The sequence below is a fragment of the Tiliqua scincoides genome, chromosome 2, assembly GCF_035046505.1.
Source record: "Tiliqua scincoides isolate rTilSci1 chromosome 2, rTilSci1.hap2, whole genome shotgun sequence".
Taxonomy (NCBI): Eukaryota; Metazoa; Chordata; class Lepidosauria; order Squamata; family Scincidae; genus Tiliqua; species Tiliqua scincoides.
In genome coordinates, this window is record NC_089822.1 from 184920724 (window position 1) to 184938143 (window position 17420).

At 42.5% G+C, this 17420-nt stretch overlaps 1 protein-coding gene across 4 annotated transcripts in view; it reads left to right on the plus strand.

Moving 5' to 3' along the window:
* P4HA2 (prolyl 4-hydroxylase subunit alpha 2) overlaps window positions 1-17420 on the plus strand; it is a 58208-nt gene that overhangs the window by 9711 nt on the left and 31077 nt on the right. For all 4 annotated transcript variants that reach the window (XM_066613819.1, XM_066613822.1, XM_066613820.1 and 1 more), the window contains 3 exons: window positions 7655-7754; window positions 14548-14644; window positions 16181-16332. In XM_066613819.1, the coding sequence (XP_066469916.1) occupies window positions 7673-7754; window positions 14548-14644; window positions 16181-16332 (331 nt within the window). In that variant the 5' untranslated portion in view covers window positions 7655-7672. The remainder of the gene's footprint in view (window positions 1-7654; window positions 7755-14547; window positions 14645-16180; window positions 16333-17420) is intronic.

The window sequence follows — 17420 nt, forward strand, 5'->3', positions numbered from 1 at the left end:
GCATCTGGAAACCGGAAGTGCTTTTCCATTGCTCTGAGTTTGAATGTTCTAAACATAGGGGAGCCCTGCAGAGGTCTTTGTGGGGCTCTCCACATCTCCTGGACCTTGCACTAGCAAGCTGTCAGTAAAAGCAACCCCCTTTTACCACCCTTAGTGATGCAATCCTGGGGATTGTGTTGCTGCAGGCAACGGGGGAAGCTTTATGCAAGCTGGTGGGTCGTGACCCACCAGTTTGAGAACCACTGCATAGATACTGTCCTGCTAGTAAGCCCCATTGAACTCAGTGTAACTTACTACTGAGTTCATTGAATCTGACATGTGTAAGATTGGACTGTATGAGAATACCTTAGAATTATACCTTTATTAGGGATGTATAATCTCAGTTTCAGTGAGCAAAACGAATTCTTTTGTGAGCTGGTGAAATTCTGCCAAATACAGGAGATCATATCTGTAAAAATGCTCCACAGTTGTTTTTTTAAAGCCCCTTTGGCTTGCAGAACTCATTTCACAATTCTTTGGATCCTAGCCAATAGAAGCAGAGTATTTTTATTACCACTGTTCTGTTCTTCGGCTTATGAAGTGTGACACTCTCATGCAATACTAATTATCTTCAGTGTTGCTCACACCATTTGGTTTCTCGCACTGTGTTTGGCATTTAAATTTTACCACTTTTATTCTCCATTGAAATGTTCTTCAGTCTTGTGTGCACTTACATGGGAATCAATTTGGGACTTCCTTTGGACTAAACCGCTATAGGATGAGGCTGTTAGCCACATAAGTGGAACTGGGCTTTCAAATAGTAGCTAGGCACGTGGTTTGCATTTATTAAGCTTTGGTCTTTAATAAGCAAAGTCTTGTTTCAATGGGGTGGGGTGGAGGATTGTGGATTAATGAATCAAGCTGTGGGGTCCAAACGATGCTGTTTTCTCCTCACTGCTGCCTTGCATGAAATTGAAAGTGCTCCTGTGAAGGAAAGTGTTTCAGGGCAAGGCCAATGTAAAGTCTAACCTCAGATTGCTGTTTATACAGGAGTCAAGTCTTTGTGGGCTCCAGGCAGGACCACACCTCTGGAGCAAATACTAGGACTCATGTGTGACTCGGACTCAGAAGAGCCCTCCTCAAGCAGGATGGGTTGAGCTGTGTCATAATGCCGTTTAAATTTAGTTGCACAGAGACGTGTTCTGTTTATATTTGGTTTTGAGGTAGAAATACCAGGTCTGTTAGTAGTGGACAAATTTTTTGGGCACATGCTGCAACCTCTTGACTTCTTAAAACCAGAGAAAGTGCGTGTCAGATTTTAAAAGCAAAAGCATCACTGCTTATAGAACCCTATCATTTAACCAACAGGAAATTGCTAAAGCACTGTGATTCCTAAGAAGAAAGTTGTTGACATAGACAGACAATGACATTGGATGAAGATCATTTTCAGAGAATGAGAATGGTCTTCTATTCTACTCATTTATGCCAGGAGTGTCAAACATAAGGCCGGATCTGGCCCCTGGAAGCAATTTCTCCAGCTCCCATTATAATTGGGCTCTCCTAGCATGATAATTGGGCTCTCTCATATCTTGAAAATAAGATGTGCACATTTTCTCTTCTGTTATTTGCAGCTAATGAGTTTTTATGTGAGAATAAAGTCTTTTTTTCTGGGCAGCATCTACTTAATGACGTCACTTCCTGCTTAATGATGTCACTTCCGGTCTTCAGCAGGCACCATGAATGCTATTCAGCCCATTTCAGACGGTTCGGAAACTGCAATTAGTGCAGAATGCGGCGGCCCGTGTGGTCACTGGAGCTAGGCGGTTTGACTCTGTCAGCCCGCTTCTCCGGGGGCTGCATTGGCTGCCCATTCGTTTCCGGGCCCAATTCAAGGTGCTGGTTTTGACCTTTAAAGCCCTATACTGCTCTGGGCCAGGTTATCTTAGAGATCGCCTACTCCCATACAATCCGGCTCATCCTCTCAGGTCATCAGAGAAGGCCTTTTTACAAGTGCCGCCGCCTAAGGAGGTACGTGGGGCGGCGGCAAGAAATAGGGCCTTCTCAGTAGTGGCACCAACGTTGTGGAACTCCCTTCCCCTTGACTTGAGAATGGCTCCCTCCCTCGAGACCTTTCGGCGAGGCCTGAAGACCTTGTTGTTTAACCAAGCCTTCTGATGTTATGGCCTTTTAAACATCTTTTATATATCTTTTAGTTGCTTTTTTACAGGCCCGATTCCTCTAAGAACTGCTGTTTTATGCTCTTTTATTCTGACTCTTCTGACTACTGTTTTTATGGGTTCTGCTAATGTGTTTTTTAATATGTTTTTATCTGTTTGTGAAATTATGTTTTAATCTGTTTTATATGTTGTTAGCCGCCCTGGGTCCCTTTTTGGGAGAAGGGCGGGATAAAAATAAAGTTTTTATTATTATTATTATTATTATTATTATTATTATTATTATTATATGAAATAAACTTGACACCCTTGATTTATATTATGCTTTATTTTGAAAATTTAAAAGTGGGTAACAATGAGACAGCAGTATCTCCAAACAGGAATTAATATTTACAAGGATTTTTAAAGATATAAAGAACAATCTCAAAAATAGACCTCTTTTGTTACTGCTATTATATTGCAGAAGACCAAAAAAAAAAAAAAAAAGCAACAAAATTCCAAATAACCAACAAATAAAAGTGTAAAGGTACCAACAAATTAAACAGCATCAATTGCTTCTAACATTCCTGGGGAAAAGGGAAGGGCCATACATTTCAGTATTTCTAAAGGAAGCCCACACTGTCACAATGAGCCCTTCCCAGATCTGTCAAAAATATGTTATAGGGTCTGTCACCTACTCTCTTTGCCCAAAGAGACAGTCCTTTAGACCAGGGGTCTCTAAACCTTTTGGCCAAAGGTTGGTTAGCAACCTTCAGTCTCGAAAGACTATGGTATAAGCCTACAGCACCCGGTATTCCCAGGCGGTCTCCCATCCAAGTACTAACCAGGCCTGACGCTGCTTAGCTTCCTAGATCAGATGAGATCGGGCATGTGCAGGGCTGCATCAGATAACTGGCACTGTGTTGAGGGCCGGAAAAAAATTAAATAAAAAATGTAAACAAAAACATATGGGACTCAACATAGATGAATGAATGGGCTGAAATGTTCAGGATTTCTCCAAGCACCAATACGGCCCAAGAAATAAAGCACACACTTAAATGGACCCCCATTCCCTCACCCCACAAGCACAATTCCTGTTGTATTTGGTCAGCTGGGCCAGAGGCTCTCAGGGGATCACATGCTGGCCATGGGCCAGATAGAGGCTTGCTGCGGGCCACATCTGGCCCCCGAGCCAGGGTTTGGAGACCCCTGCTTTAGACAATAGCTACAAGGCTTTGTGGCTGAGCCTGAAGCATGCTCACAAGGCACTGATGACAGTCTTCCAGCTTGGGGAGCATGTGCAAACTGCTGGCTACTCACTGTGCTTACAGCCCAATCCTGTGTTTCCTAGCACCCAGGGCTGCAGCAGCGCCAAAATGGCTACTGTAGCATCCCATGGGGTTGGGAAGCAGCGCTGGGCTACTCAGGGTAAGGGAACTTACGTTGCACACTGGCGTTGGGTTGGCACAGCCAGAAGAGATTTGGGCCCTCATTGTCCTAGGTCTCTGGTGTCACCTTGCCTCGTTGACTGTAAGAATGGTAGCGATGGAAAGTCCCTCACCCACTTCTCTGCTGCTACTGCTCTATATCGCTGCTCATATTCTCTCATGAAATCAATATATACATTTTACAGAACATATATAGAGAGTCTTGGTTTTCCTGTGGGATTGAAATGGTCTGCTTTGGAGATGTTGAAGTGCTGTATAGTTTCTGTATTTTGTATGCATATTGTTAAAAAAAATATATCAAGTCTGAGTAAGTAAATGGAGATGGAGCCATATGGAGAACACATGGGTCAGTATTGTTTTTATAGGTTTCCACATCTGAGATATGAGGAACTGTATAGTCTCTTAAAAGTCTGTCTTTTGAAACATGTTCTCAGGAGATCTGTACTGTATATTTGATAGCTAATAGTGTGTAAACTACCTTCTGCGCAATGAGCAATGATTATATAGAGTGCAAAAATGTGAGAGGTCTCTTCCTGTGGCAGGAAGAAAGATATGATTGTAACTCTTGCTGTAAGCCAATTTTGAGCTTTATTTAGAAGCGTAATAGATCAGTCTGACTTGGTGTTTCTTTCTAACCTTTTTGTTCTGTTTTGAAGCGAAAACTGGAGAAAGTGAATGCTTTGCTTCAGCTTCAGATTTGTTAATACAGATTAATGTGGGCTGTTGCAAAGAGCAGGTTGATACAAAGGGGCTTGGAGGTTCAACCACCAGATTATTTACTGGAAAATGTGAAAGAAAAATTTACCCTTGCTTGACATGGATTATTGGCCATAACTTAAGAACCAGGTGTGGAATATGCTGATTTGTAATGGAATGTAACCACTGAATTATATGCTACTGGAAATAGGAATAAGCAAACTTTTAGTGAGCACTTCCATGTGATTTGGAATTCAGTTCCATTGACAGTCCTGAAATTTGTCCTAGAAGGAGAATAGAGTCTTCTTGTTGGTCCTTTGTTTATGGGAGAATCTGTGCCTAGTGACTCTCTGTCCATCAAATGACTGGGTTTTGGCTCTTGCTGTGTTGGCTGAGACTTTTTGCTAGGCATAGGTGTGTGTAATGGTCTGGTTTCTGAGCAAGCTTCAATCTGGATGTCTAGGAGGGTGATACATTTGTGTTTCAGAATCTGGAGGCTTTCAAGACATGATCTCCCCAGACACTTGCGTAAGTCACTAATAAGTCAAGCAAAAATTTTAACAGCTGGAAAAATAGCAAATATGCAACCCAGACACATTAAACTGTGAATGTGGGGTAACACCACTCCCATTTTGTTGAGCCCTTTCTATGGAATGCTGTGTATTTCTGCCTTCTTGCAGCCAGCAGCCCCTGAGGAATGACCCAACATTCCTCATGAGTGACTGAGGAAGTGAATTCTGAGTGCACTATCAGACAACCAGGTGACTGTGGCCTTTGAAATTTATGAGGATAGATATAGAGTGTTGGGCAAATAAAAGGATCTATTAAATCGGTCAAGACAGGACATTTTTCCTGCTAACTGCCAATGTAAGTTAAATGTAGTATGTAATATCAAAATAATTGCTCTGAATATTTTTGCTCCTCATCTGGTCATGCAAAACATTTTTGGCTGGTGGGGTACTGTGTAGTTCTGTGCCTCACTGAACAGGTTCATTTTATAGCTGTTCCTGTTAGAGATTGTCCCGAAACACCCATTTTCCCTTCCAAGAGATTGAAACTTTGGTGAGATGTGAGAGTACATGAACTGCACGTATATATGTGCATATGCATTCTGTTGTTATTCCCAAACCCATCTGCTAAGCCATGTTTGTTCTGGTGTGATAAAGAATTGTCACTTATGTTTGAAGTTTAACTGCTGTGAAAAGAATGCACACAAACAATACAAGTCCAAGAGTCTTCCCTCTCCCAAACAAAGTCCAGCTGGCCATTGCTTTTCTTGATGCTGTTAAGCGGTGTCCGATGGCAAAACTGCTAACGATTCAAACCCTGCCCTGACTGAGTTAAACACTGTTCTTTGGCTTGGCAAATCCCCTGGACCAAGGAAGCATGTGCGGAAGATGTCTGGGTGGAGTGGGGTATGGAGGGGTTTGCTATTATAACTGGAAAATTCCTTCATTGTCCTTCAGCCAAGTGGTGTGTAATGTCTCAAGACATAAACAAGCACTTCAGATGGGCAGTCAGGGCTTGATATATCCAAATATATGCACCTCCAGAATTCTGTTGGCATCTTCCCCAGCTCTGTTATATCACTTACTATGGTTTTACTCTTGGCAGACCCTTTCATGGCACTTGTCACTCAGCTTTACAAAATGCTCATATTACCTGTGGATTACTTTAAAAGCTGAACATGCTCCATGTGTGTGGACACACGCACATTGTATTCTGTGGTTCAGAACAAATATTTCATGATAAACATTTTTAAGTGTATAACAACCATGATTATGATAGGCAGAGAATAGGGAAGGAAAAAAAGAGAGGGACAGTGAATCTCTAAGCCATAGGGTGAGGAAAGCAGAGCTGCAGATCTCACACTACAAAAACCAGGACTGGCAGCACTTCATGTTTGCATGTTGGCCTTTTGAAGTTCTAGAATGAAAGGCCTGTGCATTGGACAGGGGCACTGCTTCTCTTCTCCTGTTTAGCCAAATTCCTGTTCTAGCCTTGGTCTAAAGAACTTATGCCCACTTCAAGCTAATTAACCCCTCACCCGGCTCAAGCACAGCTAGCTCTACCAGCGTATACACCTACTGCTGTACCCCAGCACCAGCAAGAAGAAGACTAGTAGATGGGTTGACTGTAAGTCTGCAGGGTCCCTCCTCCCAGTTCTCCAAGCAACAGTCCTTTCAGGTACAGCAGCACCATCTCTGCTCTCCACTATTCAGCAGTCTGTTTGATTAGTCCGTCAGTCAGTGTACCAGTTAGTTGTCCATCCTCCAGTCTGTCAGTCAGGTTGCCAGTTTGTTGTCTGCCAGTCCATGAATTGGTGTGCCAGGAAGTTGTTTGTTCACCAGTCTGTGAGCTAGTGTGCCAGAAAGTCAGTTAGCCAGAGAGTCAGTCTGATAAGCAGAGCTGTGAGTCAACAGGCCAGTTAGCCAAAAGGTCAGTCCATTTAGCGAACAAGTCTCCTCTCCTTCCTCCACTTTCTCTCCAACTACAACCCCCACATTCTTGCTGTATCAGGTGCTGCTTATATCCCTGAAGACCCCATTGCTTCTAGTGGCTACAGCTGTGCAGCACACCTTCCAGGCCTTAGCCCTGTATTCCCCAGACTCACCAGTGCAAAGGGCCACTACTGACATCACATCCTATCTCCTCGAAATATCTTCTGCGATTCGAATGCACCTCCCCACTACATAGTACCTGCCAAGCTGAGTGCTTCTTAGCATATGTTTCTAAGAGGAAAGTAGTAGAGTTTAAAAATTAAGAACTGATGACAAAAAGTGCCTCAGCCTTTCTGTTTGCAAAGAAAATGGTTCCCTGCCTGCCACGAGGCTTTCCTGAAGTGGTGTGAATTATAGTATACTGCAATTTATTCCTAAGGTGGCAGCAGTCCTCTGGGGGTTTCCAGTCCCTGAGAGGTGGCCTGGGGTAAGATGGTAGGAAGTCACTTGAGATGACCAGGCTTCACTCTGGGCTGGCTGGTATATCTGCCCAGGTGCAGAAGTCTTGCTGGTCACTCCTGTGATGTTCCTGAATTTTGGTATGGCTTTGAAGTAAGTGAAGGCATAAAACAAAAAACAGTGTTTTCCTTTGACATTGTAGTTGAGTCTGAGGGTTGAAAAATTAAAGCTTGGATTTTTAGCTTTAGTTTTTGTTAGAGGTGTGGATCTATTAAAGTGATAAATGAGTATTTATAGCTAGCAGAGAATTTTAGTTAGTAACAACTAATTACTGTGCTATATGGGTTTCCTTTCCATGTGACCAAGTATTTGAATTTGATTGATGGAGTTAAAAACCATTATTAATTTGTATTGCACACATTTGGTGTTGGGCTGGATGTATTTTTTTTTTAATGTTCTTTTTCTTGATATCTTGCAGGCTTCCCATTGATTCAAGATGACTCTTTGGATGACACCGTTGTTGTTGGTTTCCATTATGTGCACATGGCATACACAAGCAGAATTTTTCACTTCTATAGGTATGGCAAAGCATAGGCAAGATAGCAGAATTGTAAAATGTAGTTACACCTATAAAAGGTTTGATTTTAAGACTATCTGAATATGTTCTGTCCAGTGGTTTTCTTTTCCCTCTATAAAAATAGAACTGCCACTCCACTCTTTGAGATGAACTCATATGATCATGTATTGAATCCAGAGTATTTTAACTACATTGTTGAGTAGTTAAAACAGGTAAGTCTTCTAAAGCTTGTCTTTGTGTTTTCCCATAATGCTCAATGGATCCATTCATGTTTTTTATTCCAAAGTTTAGAATGATTTTAAACTGTGCGTAAACTTGCTTTCTCTGAGATTTTTGTGTCCAGTGACAACAAAGTTGGCTAAGGTTACATTACATGGACAGACATCTGTGATTAGATCTCCTATCTCTCTTCAAATATCTTTTAAAAGCAGCTGTGGGGGAGCCCTAGACCCCATCCTATGTATGTCTAGTCAGATGTAAATCTTATTATAGTCAATGACACTTATTCCAAGGTAAGTGTGGATAGGATTGCAGCCCAAATTGGATCAGCTGTGTGGTAGGACAGGGGTTTAACCCCTTCTGCCCCATGCTTTTTCATATGTAAATTGGGCCCCAAATTATTTATCTGGTTAAAGAAAATATAAATTTAATATAGCCCCAGATTTACAATGAGGGGGAAATAGTGTGTGGCAGTGGTTCCCAAACATTTTAGCCACTTTTTTTTCACTTTTTTGACCCACTTTTTAAAATGACACTCAGTTAGGACCCACCTAGCTATATGAGACTTTAAAAAGTTTCACTATCAACCACTCAAATGTTTTTATCCTTTTTACAATAGTGGGAGTGCCTTCTGGAGTGTTTATTGAGCTCCACATTCATTAGTTCAGGACCTTTCTGGTGGCCTTGTGATCCCTTTGCCTGGCCTCTGATAAGAGCTGAGGCATATTTGCCTACTCACAAATGAACATGCACACACAGTTTCGGTTTCCATAGGGCTCAATAAATTTTCCTTGTCAACTATCAGCTTGTCAGTTTTGCATCCCACAAAAATCAGGTTGTGACCCACTGGTCAGGACCCACAGTTTGGGAACCACTAGGGAGAAAGGATTGCACTCCTTTCTACTTCAACACTATGGGCCTGATCCAGTTTCAGTTTCTTGTGACTGCTTATAAAAGCAGTGTGATGGAGATCAGACCATGGTCTCCAACATTTTATCCGGTTTGGCCTTAAGATGTGAAATGTCAGAATCAGTAAAGTTGTGGTTGAAAAGTTGCATAGGTAATATCACACCAGAAAAGAAGAAGCAACTTACTTCTGACTTTCTGTTAAACTTAACATAAAGGTATTTTGTTTAAAGTCAGTTTGTAGACAGTTCCTTCCCTTTCTTGATATCAAGGAAGTTCAACAAATGACATTAGGTTATTTTTGGCTGTTCTGATGGGAAGGAGGAGGGGTTCCCTCCTGCAGGAGTTGGATAGGGATTTTAATTCCCCACCAACTCTCTGGAGAGCAAAATGTCAAGCCTGGATTCAGTGGCGTCACTAGGGGGGTGCGGGCTGCACCAGGTGACGCGCCAGGGGGCCACCAGGGGGGTGATGCGCTAGAATCGCAGCATTAGGAGCTACCCCACGTGCCATACACTGTTGGATGCAGAATGTCCAGAGGAATGCAGTGCAAAAAACGGAATTGAAATTGCTCCTTTCGTTCAAAAGTTACGGCCAAAAAACCAGAAAGAAAAAATGAATGGATCCCTATGGAAAGTGAAAGTGAGCCGTATTGCGTGTTTACTCGTGAGTAGGCAAACTTGCCTTAGTTCCTCAGAAAGTGCAGGCTGAGAGGAATCCAACAACACCTGAATGGTCCAGATCCAATGAATGCAGCCCCCAAAAACACCCGAGAAGGAGGTCTCTCCTTCCCAGCTGTGGTCTATGGAGCCCTATGGAAAGCAAAGCAGCCTCATGGTTGCGTTTACTCGTGAGTAGGCAGACATGCCTTGGTTGGTGGTCAGGCCAGGCAAAGGGGAATGTGAGGAAACCAGAATGGTCCCAATCCGATGGAGCTGGAGTGCAACAAATGCTCCAGAAGGCAGCTTCCCCCCTACTAAAAAGTTCAAAAAAGAGGCTTGAACTGGTAAGGGGAAAGTTTTCTATTTTGCACCTGCAAAGCCAGGTGGGTCTTTATCTTGATATGCCTGAACTTTAAACTGGGCAGTGGGGAGGGCTGCAAATCTCACTGATTCTTTTGGGGATGTTATTGCAGGCAGACTACAGAGTAAGCTCCATTGACCACTATGGAACTTACTTTTGAGTAGACATGCATAGGATTGGGCTCACAGGCTGCAATTCTACCCACACTTTGGTGGGTAGAATTGACCCATGTGACCCACACATTGACCACTATGGGACTTACTTCAGAGTTGATTCACTTGGTGGAACAGGACTGGCTCCCCCTTATTTAATTATTTCTTTTGATTTAATTTATAATTTTTTATTTTAATTCGCTTGATGTCACTTCTGGCCATGACATCACTTCTGATGGGTCCTGGACAGATTGTCATTCTAAAAAGTGGGTCCCAGTGCTAAAAGTTTGAGAACTGCTGCAATAAGGTGTTAGTAAGTTGACATGGGATGTGTGTGTGTGAGACTCTACAAGTTTTCAAAATCACTAAAATCAGAATTTGGAGGAATAATCCCATCGTGTTAGATATCAATCAATGCGTAATTTCATGCAGAATGCAGTGAAACAAACCACATTGAAATATCTGTGTTCTAACAGAAGGTACAGCCGAAAAACCAGTGGGGGCAGGGTGATGGTACACCACGCCCACCACCTGGGGCTTTGCCCCGCCCACTGCATGGGGTGACGCACAGGCCTCCTGCACCGGGTGATGCAAATCCTAGTGACACCACTGCCTGGATTCCAGTGTAAGGAGTGGGAACTGGGGAGGTATCCTTTTGCCCTCTTTAAATTAACCATTGAACAAGGCTCCCTTAAGACAACTTGCTGCTTTGTTGAAAATTATCAATCTAGTTTAGACTTGTTACTCCACTTTGAAAAGTAAAAAACCAATCCACTTACTTGGAGAGGAGATAGAGCACAGTGGTTGAGCACCTGCTTTGCATGCAGATGATCCCAGGTTCAATCCCTGTCATCTCCACATAATGTTGGGGAAAGACCCTTGCCTGGAACCTGCTGCCTGTCAGCGTCAATGGTCTGATTCAGTGTAAGGTTGCTTTATATTTCCATCATTTTTAACCACGTTAAACAAAGGATGTTTAAACCATGTGATGTGGTCTTTTGAGTACTCACTGGGGTTATCCTGAGTGATTAAGAAAGTTCTGCTTTAATTTTCTTCCTTCTATGCACCATGATATTTGGGCTCCATCCACATTAGGAGCATTGTGCCAGTGAAAGTATACAGATTTCATTGTACCATTCTAAACATGATTGTAGAGGCTATACCTGTCTCATTTTTGAAAGTAAATGGGCAGCCCAATCCAGCACCAGTGCAGCCGTGCCAACGTCGGGTGTACTGTATCCTGCAGGAGAGTTTCAAGCTGCAAAGGCCTCCTTGAGGTAAGGGAACATTTGTTCCCTTGCCTCAGAGTAAACTTTTGCTTCCCTGCTAGTTCTGTTCAGAACTGTGCCAGTTGTTTTTTGCTGCTGCATGTTCAAGTGGACCTGGGTAGGTGGTTTGAGGCCAGGAAGGATAATAGGACATTGGTAGAGCTGCTGCCGCCAATATTGCTCCCTTCTCAGCCCTGACAAACCCTTCCCTGTTCTTCTTTCCTTCCCCTCTCTCCCACCCCCTATTCACCACCCAACCTCTGTGCCAGTGTATGGACACTAGGGCTTTTCCAGGGGCCTCTGGTGTGTGGCAGTTTGCTGCTTGCAGGGACAGTCTAGCTTTGCAGAATGGTGGGTCACTTTTTGTGACTGCCCTAAAGCACACTGTGCTGCTGGGAAACATGTTCTGGTGGCACAGTAGGATTGGTCCCTAACTCGGGGCCCAATCCTATCCAGTTTTCCAGTGCCGCTGCAGCTGTGCCAATGGGGCATGCACGGCATCCTGTGGTGTGGAGGGAGTCACAGAGGCCTCCTCAACATATGTGAACTGGAGCTGCATTGCAACAGTACCCATGCTGGAAAGTTGGATAGGATTGGGCCCTCAGTCATTTACCTGCAGCACCATAGAGTTAGTAAATTTAGGAATGTGGGGGGGGGGAGGACACAGAGTTCTACTAATGTTTGCAGCACCTGTTTTTCCTTAGGCACAATATATCCAGTCTCTAATACTAAATCAATCTCTAAAAAAAAAAACCTGTTTTAGAAAAACCTATAAATTCAAAGACCAGTTTGCAGGTTTTGTGTTAGGTATGACAGTTTTGCAAGAGCAATGACAAATCCAATGACTCTGGTAAACAAAAAGATCACATTAAATTTAATAGCCCTTGCTAAGGGTTGATTGTAAAATTGACTGGCATGTCTTGCTCTTAAACTTGTAAGTGTGAGTACAGTTACCGTGATGCTCTGTGGCTGTGCTTGTGACCGTATCAAGTTACAAATGCCATTTTTCTTTTCCTTATTATTATTTTTCTGTTTACTCTGACAAATTGAGTAATAAACTGTTTATAATGTAACTCTGTGATTGAACAAATAAATATGAACCATAGCCGGAACTGATAATTGCTGTTGATAGAATTGCATCATTTGTTCTATACTAGAAGCAGATGGAATACTAAAATAATATATTCTCTGTATATATGATTACAGTAGATGCTTTATGCCTTGGTTGATTGCTTTTCTATTTCTCATTCTCCATGTGTGAGCAGACTTAATTAAAAAAACATTGTGTTCTGATATTAAAAGATGACTTTCAAAGTACCTTTTTTGAGATAGACAAAATTCTTTCAAGCAAGAAGTGCAGTCAGTTAAAATTTCTGAAACTTTTTTTTTCTGTAGCAGTGAGTATCCTACTGAGCTTCAGGGAGACATTCTGGAATGTGGGGAAGGTGGGGAGGAGGTGAAACTGGCTGGGGGGAGGGTGGCCTGGGGAGGCAGTTCAGGCCCAGGAGGGGATAGGGACAGCAGCAAAGACTGCCGCCTAATCCTATATCCCTTCTGGGCCTTGGAGCTCTACACGGGTCATCTCAGTTCTGCACCAGTTAAGTAGCTAGTGCAGATCCAAGTAGACCCATAGGAGCTGCTGGGGTCTGAAACGGGGTAAAGGAACTGATGTTCCCCCAAGGAGATATCTGGCTGCCTCCTTGCCCATTTTGCTGGAACAGGCTGGCCGGCTGGCCTGTGCTGTATCCAGTGCAGGGTTGGAGGTGGCTGTTGCACAACTTGGGGCAAGGGGATTTTTCCCCCTATTTTTCCCCCTATCCTGAGCACTGCCCCAGCCACCACAATGGGGCTGGTACAGATCCAAACAACCCAGTGTCAGGCTGGGCTGCTTGGGAGAAAAGTTAGGATCTGGCCTAAGTGCCCAGTTGTCCAAGTGGGTTTTTGGCTAAAGTTGAATCCAGTTGTAACTGTTATTTTTCTCAATACTATACTTCTGTTGATGCAGCCTTGAAACGTGTTAGCCTTCTTTGCTGCTGCACTGCGCTACCAGCTGATATTTAGCTTATTTTCCGCTAACATGCCTAGATCTTTTTCATAGGTCCTACTGCTCAGGAAAGTATCCCCAATCTTGTATATGTTCTTCTGATTTTTCCTACCCAAATGCAGATTATTTATCAGTTTATCCTTGTTGAAGTGCATTTGATTTGCATTTGCTCCATTTTCCATCCTGCCAAATTCATCCTGGATCCTGTGTCATATTATTTACTCCCAGTTTGAAGGCACCTGCAGATTTGATAAGCACCCCCTATATTCCCCCATCCTGGTCATTCAGAAAGATATCGAATTCTAGGTCCAAGGCAGAACCCTGAGGTTCTTCACTTGTCACTTCCCTCCAGGCTGTTGACAAGTATTCTCTGAGTATGGTTTGTCAGCCAGCCAAGGATTCATGTGACACTAGCATCGTCTAACCCACATTCCACCAACTTGTCCACCAGAATGTCATTGGGAAAGACTTTTGCCTTTCCTTTTGCCAGAAGCTTTATTGGAACCCAGATATATTATGTCCACAGCATCCCCCTAATCTACCAAGTTGATCAGTCAAGTCTACCTAGTCACCAAGCAATTACCCAAGGAGGATTGTGGCTAGGACGACCATAGTGATGTTGGGGAATTATTTGTAGGAGTGATGCCATGGTAATAATTTAGGTCTTTCACACTGCTCACTTGACAGCTTTGTGACCAATAAGTATTATCCAGTAGAACAAGATTTGTGGAGTGAATGAGTAAGCGAATATAATGTCTTGAATTAATATTCAGAATTGTTCTTTAAAGATTTCATGTAACATTTTAAAGATTAACTGGGTCAATAAAACACACTACTGTGCTTCTTCTAGAGTGCTCTGAAGTATTCTCTCAAAGCAGAACTTGTAACAAAATGCTAGGAAAATTTCCTTTCCTAAATAATGAGATTTTCTTCCCTAGAAACTGAGATTGCATAAAATTGCTCCATTAACATGGCAGAAGGAATTTTCTAGGTTTGAACAAGTGCTTCATTGGCATTCTAAATTTCAGCCTGCTTAGCCTTTCATACATTATGAAACAGATCATGGCAGACAAACCTATCTCTTAACCTGCAGAATCTATTTACTTTCTCCCTGTACTCACAGAGGAGGATGATGACCTCTTCTGTTTTGAATCAGTAATAATATTTGTTTTTCAATTTAAGGCCAGATGACAGACCTGATTTATGCAGAAAAAGATCTGGTACAGTCGCTCAAGTCATATATCCAAGAAGAAGAATCTAAGCTTGCTAAAATTAAAAGGTAACTGGATGGGACAAGTGTGTGTTTTTCAAAGGTTAATGTATTACACCCCTCTGATGTGTTGCAGGACATTGACACACTTATGTTGGTTTTTGGATGTGATCGAGGAGGGCGTATAGATGTGAATGATGAGGATGTTTTCAGCACAGATTAGCATCACTTTTGTGAGTGGAGAGACTAATGAAGCAGCTCTCTTGCTATGTGCTGGGGTGGCCAGAAACCAGTTCAGTTTCTGGCTTCATTCAGAAGAGTTTGTCCAATTATACTAATATGATATATCCTGTGGTTGATACTGTGGTTCGGGAGCCACGTGTGGCTCTTTGACATGGAATGTGTGGCTTGTGGAAATATGTTAGCTGAGCTCCTTCTTGCATCCCAATTAATACAAATGGTGAATAAATATTTTTATGTACACATTTTTTAAAAAAGTTTTATAGCAAAATGTGCTTATAACAATAAAAACATGTGTGTAATATTTGTTCATGTCTTGTGGCTCTTAAACATCTGAAGTTTATCATATGTGGCTCATGTTAAACAGATTTGGCCACACCTGCTATATGCTCTTGTAGCCTGAAACTTCAATCCAGTGGTTGGGTAGGGTTCAGCACTCTTGCCCACCTTCCATGTAACTAGGGATAGCCTTATCCTAACTTATTTCACGGTGTTAATACCTAACCCCAGCAAAACTGAGTTGACTTTGCTCTGCTGTAATATTTTATAGCCTGTTTTTCTTTTGAATGAGATAGCTTATATGGTACAGGAAAACCTGATTTCAGATTATGGTTTTTGTAAAAAATAAGACTTTCTGAATTCTTGTATTCAAAAATATATTTTATACAGTATACACTTTACAGTATACAATGTTGGCAACCTTCAGTCTCGAAAGACTTATGGTATCGCACTCTGAATGGTGGTTCTGGCACAGCGTCTAGTGTGGCTGAAGAGGCCAATTCGGGAGTGACAATCCCTTCCACACTGGGAGCAAGTGTAGCGTGTCCCTGGTCTGTCTCCCTGGCTATGGGCCTTCCTTCTTTGCCTCTTTGCCTCAGTCTGTTGGCCAAGTGACTCTTCAAACTGGGAAAGGCCATGCTGCACAGCCTGCCTCCAAGCAGGCCACTCAGAGGCCAAAGTTTCCCATCTGTTGAGGTTCATTCCTAAGGCTTTCAGATCCCTCTTGCAGTATACATTTTTGTATTCAAAAATGGTTTGGATCTTGATTTCCATGGGGCCTTTGTCTTTCTTAACAGAATGGCATGTGATGTGGGGAACTACTGCAAAAGAGATGACTTGCCAGAAATCAGGGACCCACCCCGTTACATGAGTGGAAGTGCCTTCCACTCATGCAGCAACATCTTCATATATTGGCTTATGAAATGATCACAAATGTCCAAAGGGTGTTTACCTAAATGGAATAGGGAAGGTTACTGGGGCTTTTGGATTAATATAGTGTTACCCATCTGGGGAGTTATGGAGTGGAATAAACATCAAATCAAATACATCCTTTTTTGCATTGAGGTGTTTGCTCCTATTTTGCAGTTGGGCTGAGAAGATGGAATCCCTGACCGTCAAATCCACTTCTGATCCAGAGGGTTATCTTGCACACCCAGTCAATGCATATAAACTGGTGAAGCGTCTAAACACTGAATGGCTGGAGCTGGAGAATCTGGTTCTTGAAGATTCGGCTAAGGGTGAGGACTTTAAGGGAACTAAAGTTTTGAAATGACGTGTTAAGAGTGATCTTACTCAGGACTTAGGTTTCCCTGCAAAATCTACATTAGTTCCCAAAACATGTTAACTAATATCTACTTGTTAAGGAGTTCAGTTGCTGGTTTCATTCACAAGAGTTTATCCAATGATGCAAATATCCAAAGAAATGCTGTCAAGGTTCTGTTTCAGGTTGTTATTAGTCAAACTGTACACGGTACTTCAGTCACGGTGGAATGATGCTGAATGGTGCCAAGATATTTTTCCCCCTGACTTATATTTTTGGGATACTTTTTCTTCTACTTTCCCTTTAATGAGAGCAGGGTCTTGTGCTTTTTCTCTTTAGAATAGGTGAGTGAAGAAATAGGGCAGCAAGGAACGTGCTTAATCTTTTCTTTTCTCGCTAATCAAATTGTCATGTTGACTATCTGAAATTTGGGGTGGAACAATGGTGCTGTAGTAACAAGGCTATATACTAAAGGGTGCAGGATGTTTCTACAGCAAAGAAGTTCCCAATTTTTTTTTTCCAGTTTTCATTAAGTGGTTGCTTTGGCCACCATCTATTGCTTGACTAGCAAGCTACAGCTCTGCTGTGTTGTCCTCAAAACTATTATGGCAACCTGGCAAACCACCCACAGCTGGCAACCTAACAATGCGGAATCACTGCTGTTGCAAATCTTTCTTGTCAAATGGTATCAGTAGTACACAAACTAAACATGCTGGAGACATTCAAGGAAAAAACTCGGTACCAGCAAGGTAGCAATTGAGAAGATTGCTTCATTCCTCTCCCTTCACCATGCTTAAGCTGCCAGGCTGGAATTTGGGCATGGGCAGGTTCTCTGTGCTCTCTCCCCATATTTGGTCTCGTAGTAGGCAGACCATTCTTGGAACATGATAACATAAATCTGTACTATTCAGTTTTCTTTTGTTTAGTCTTTGTTGGGTCACAGTGGCACATGATGATCAAATTCTGCTATCCATATATGTGCTGCGGAAGTTATTGGGCTACACAATCAGGGGGACAGGAACAGGGATGGGTGATGCAGGGTGGGGAGAGGGTGGAAACAGCTGG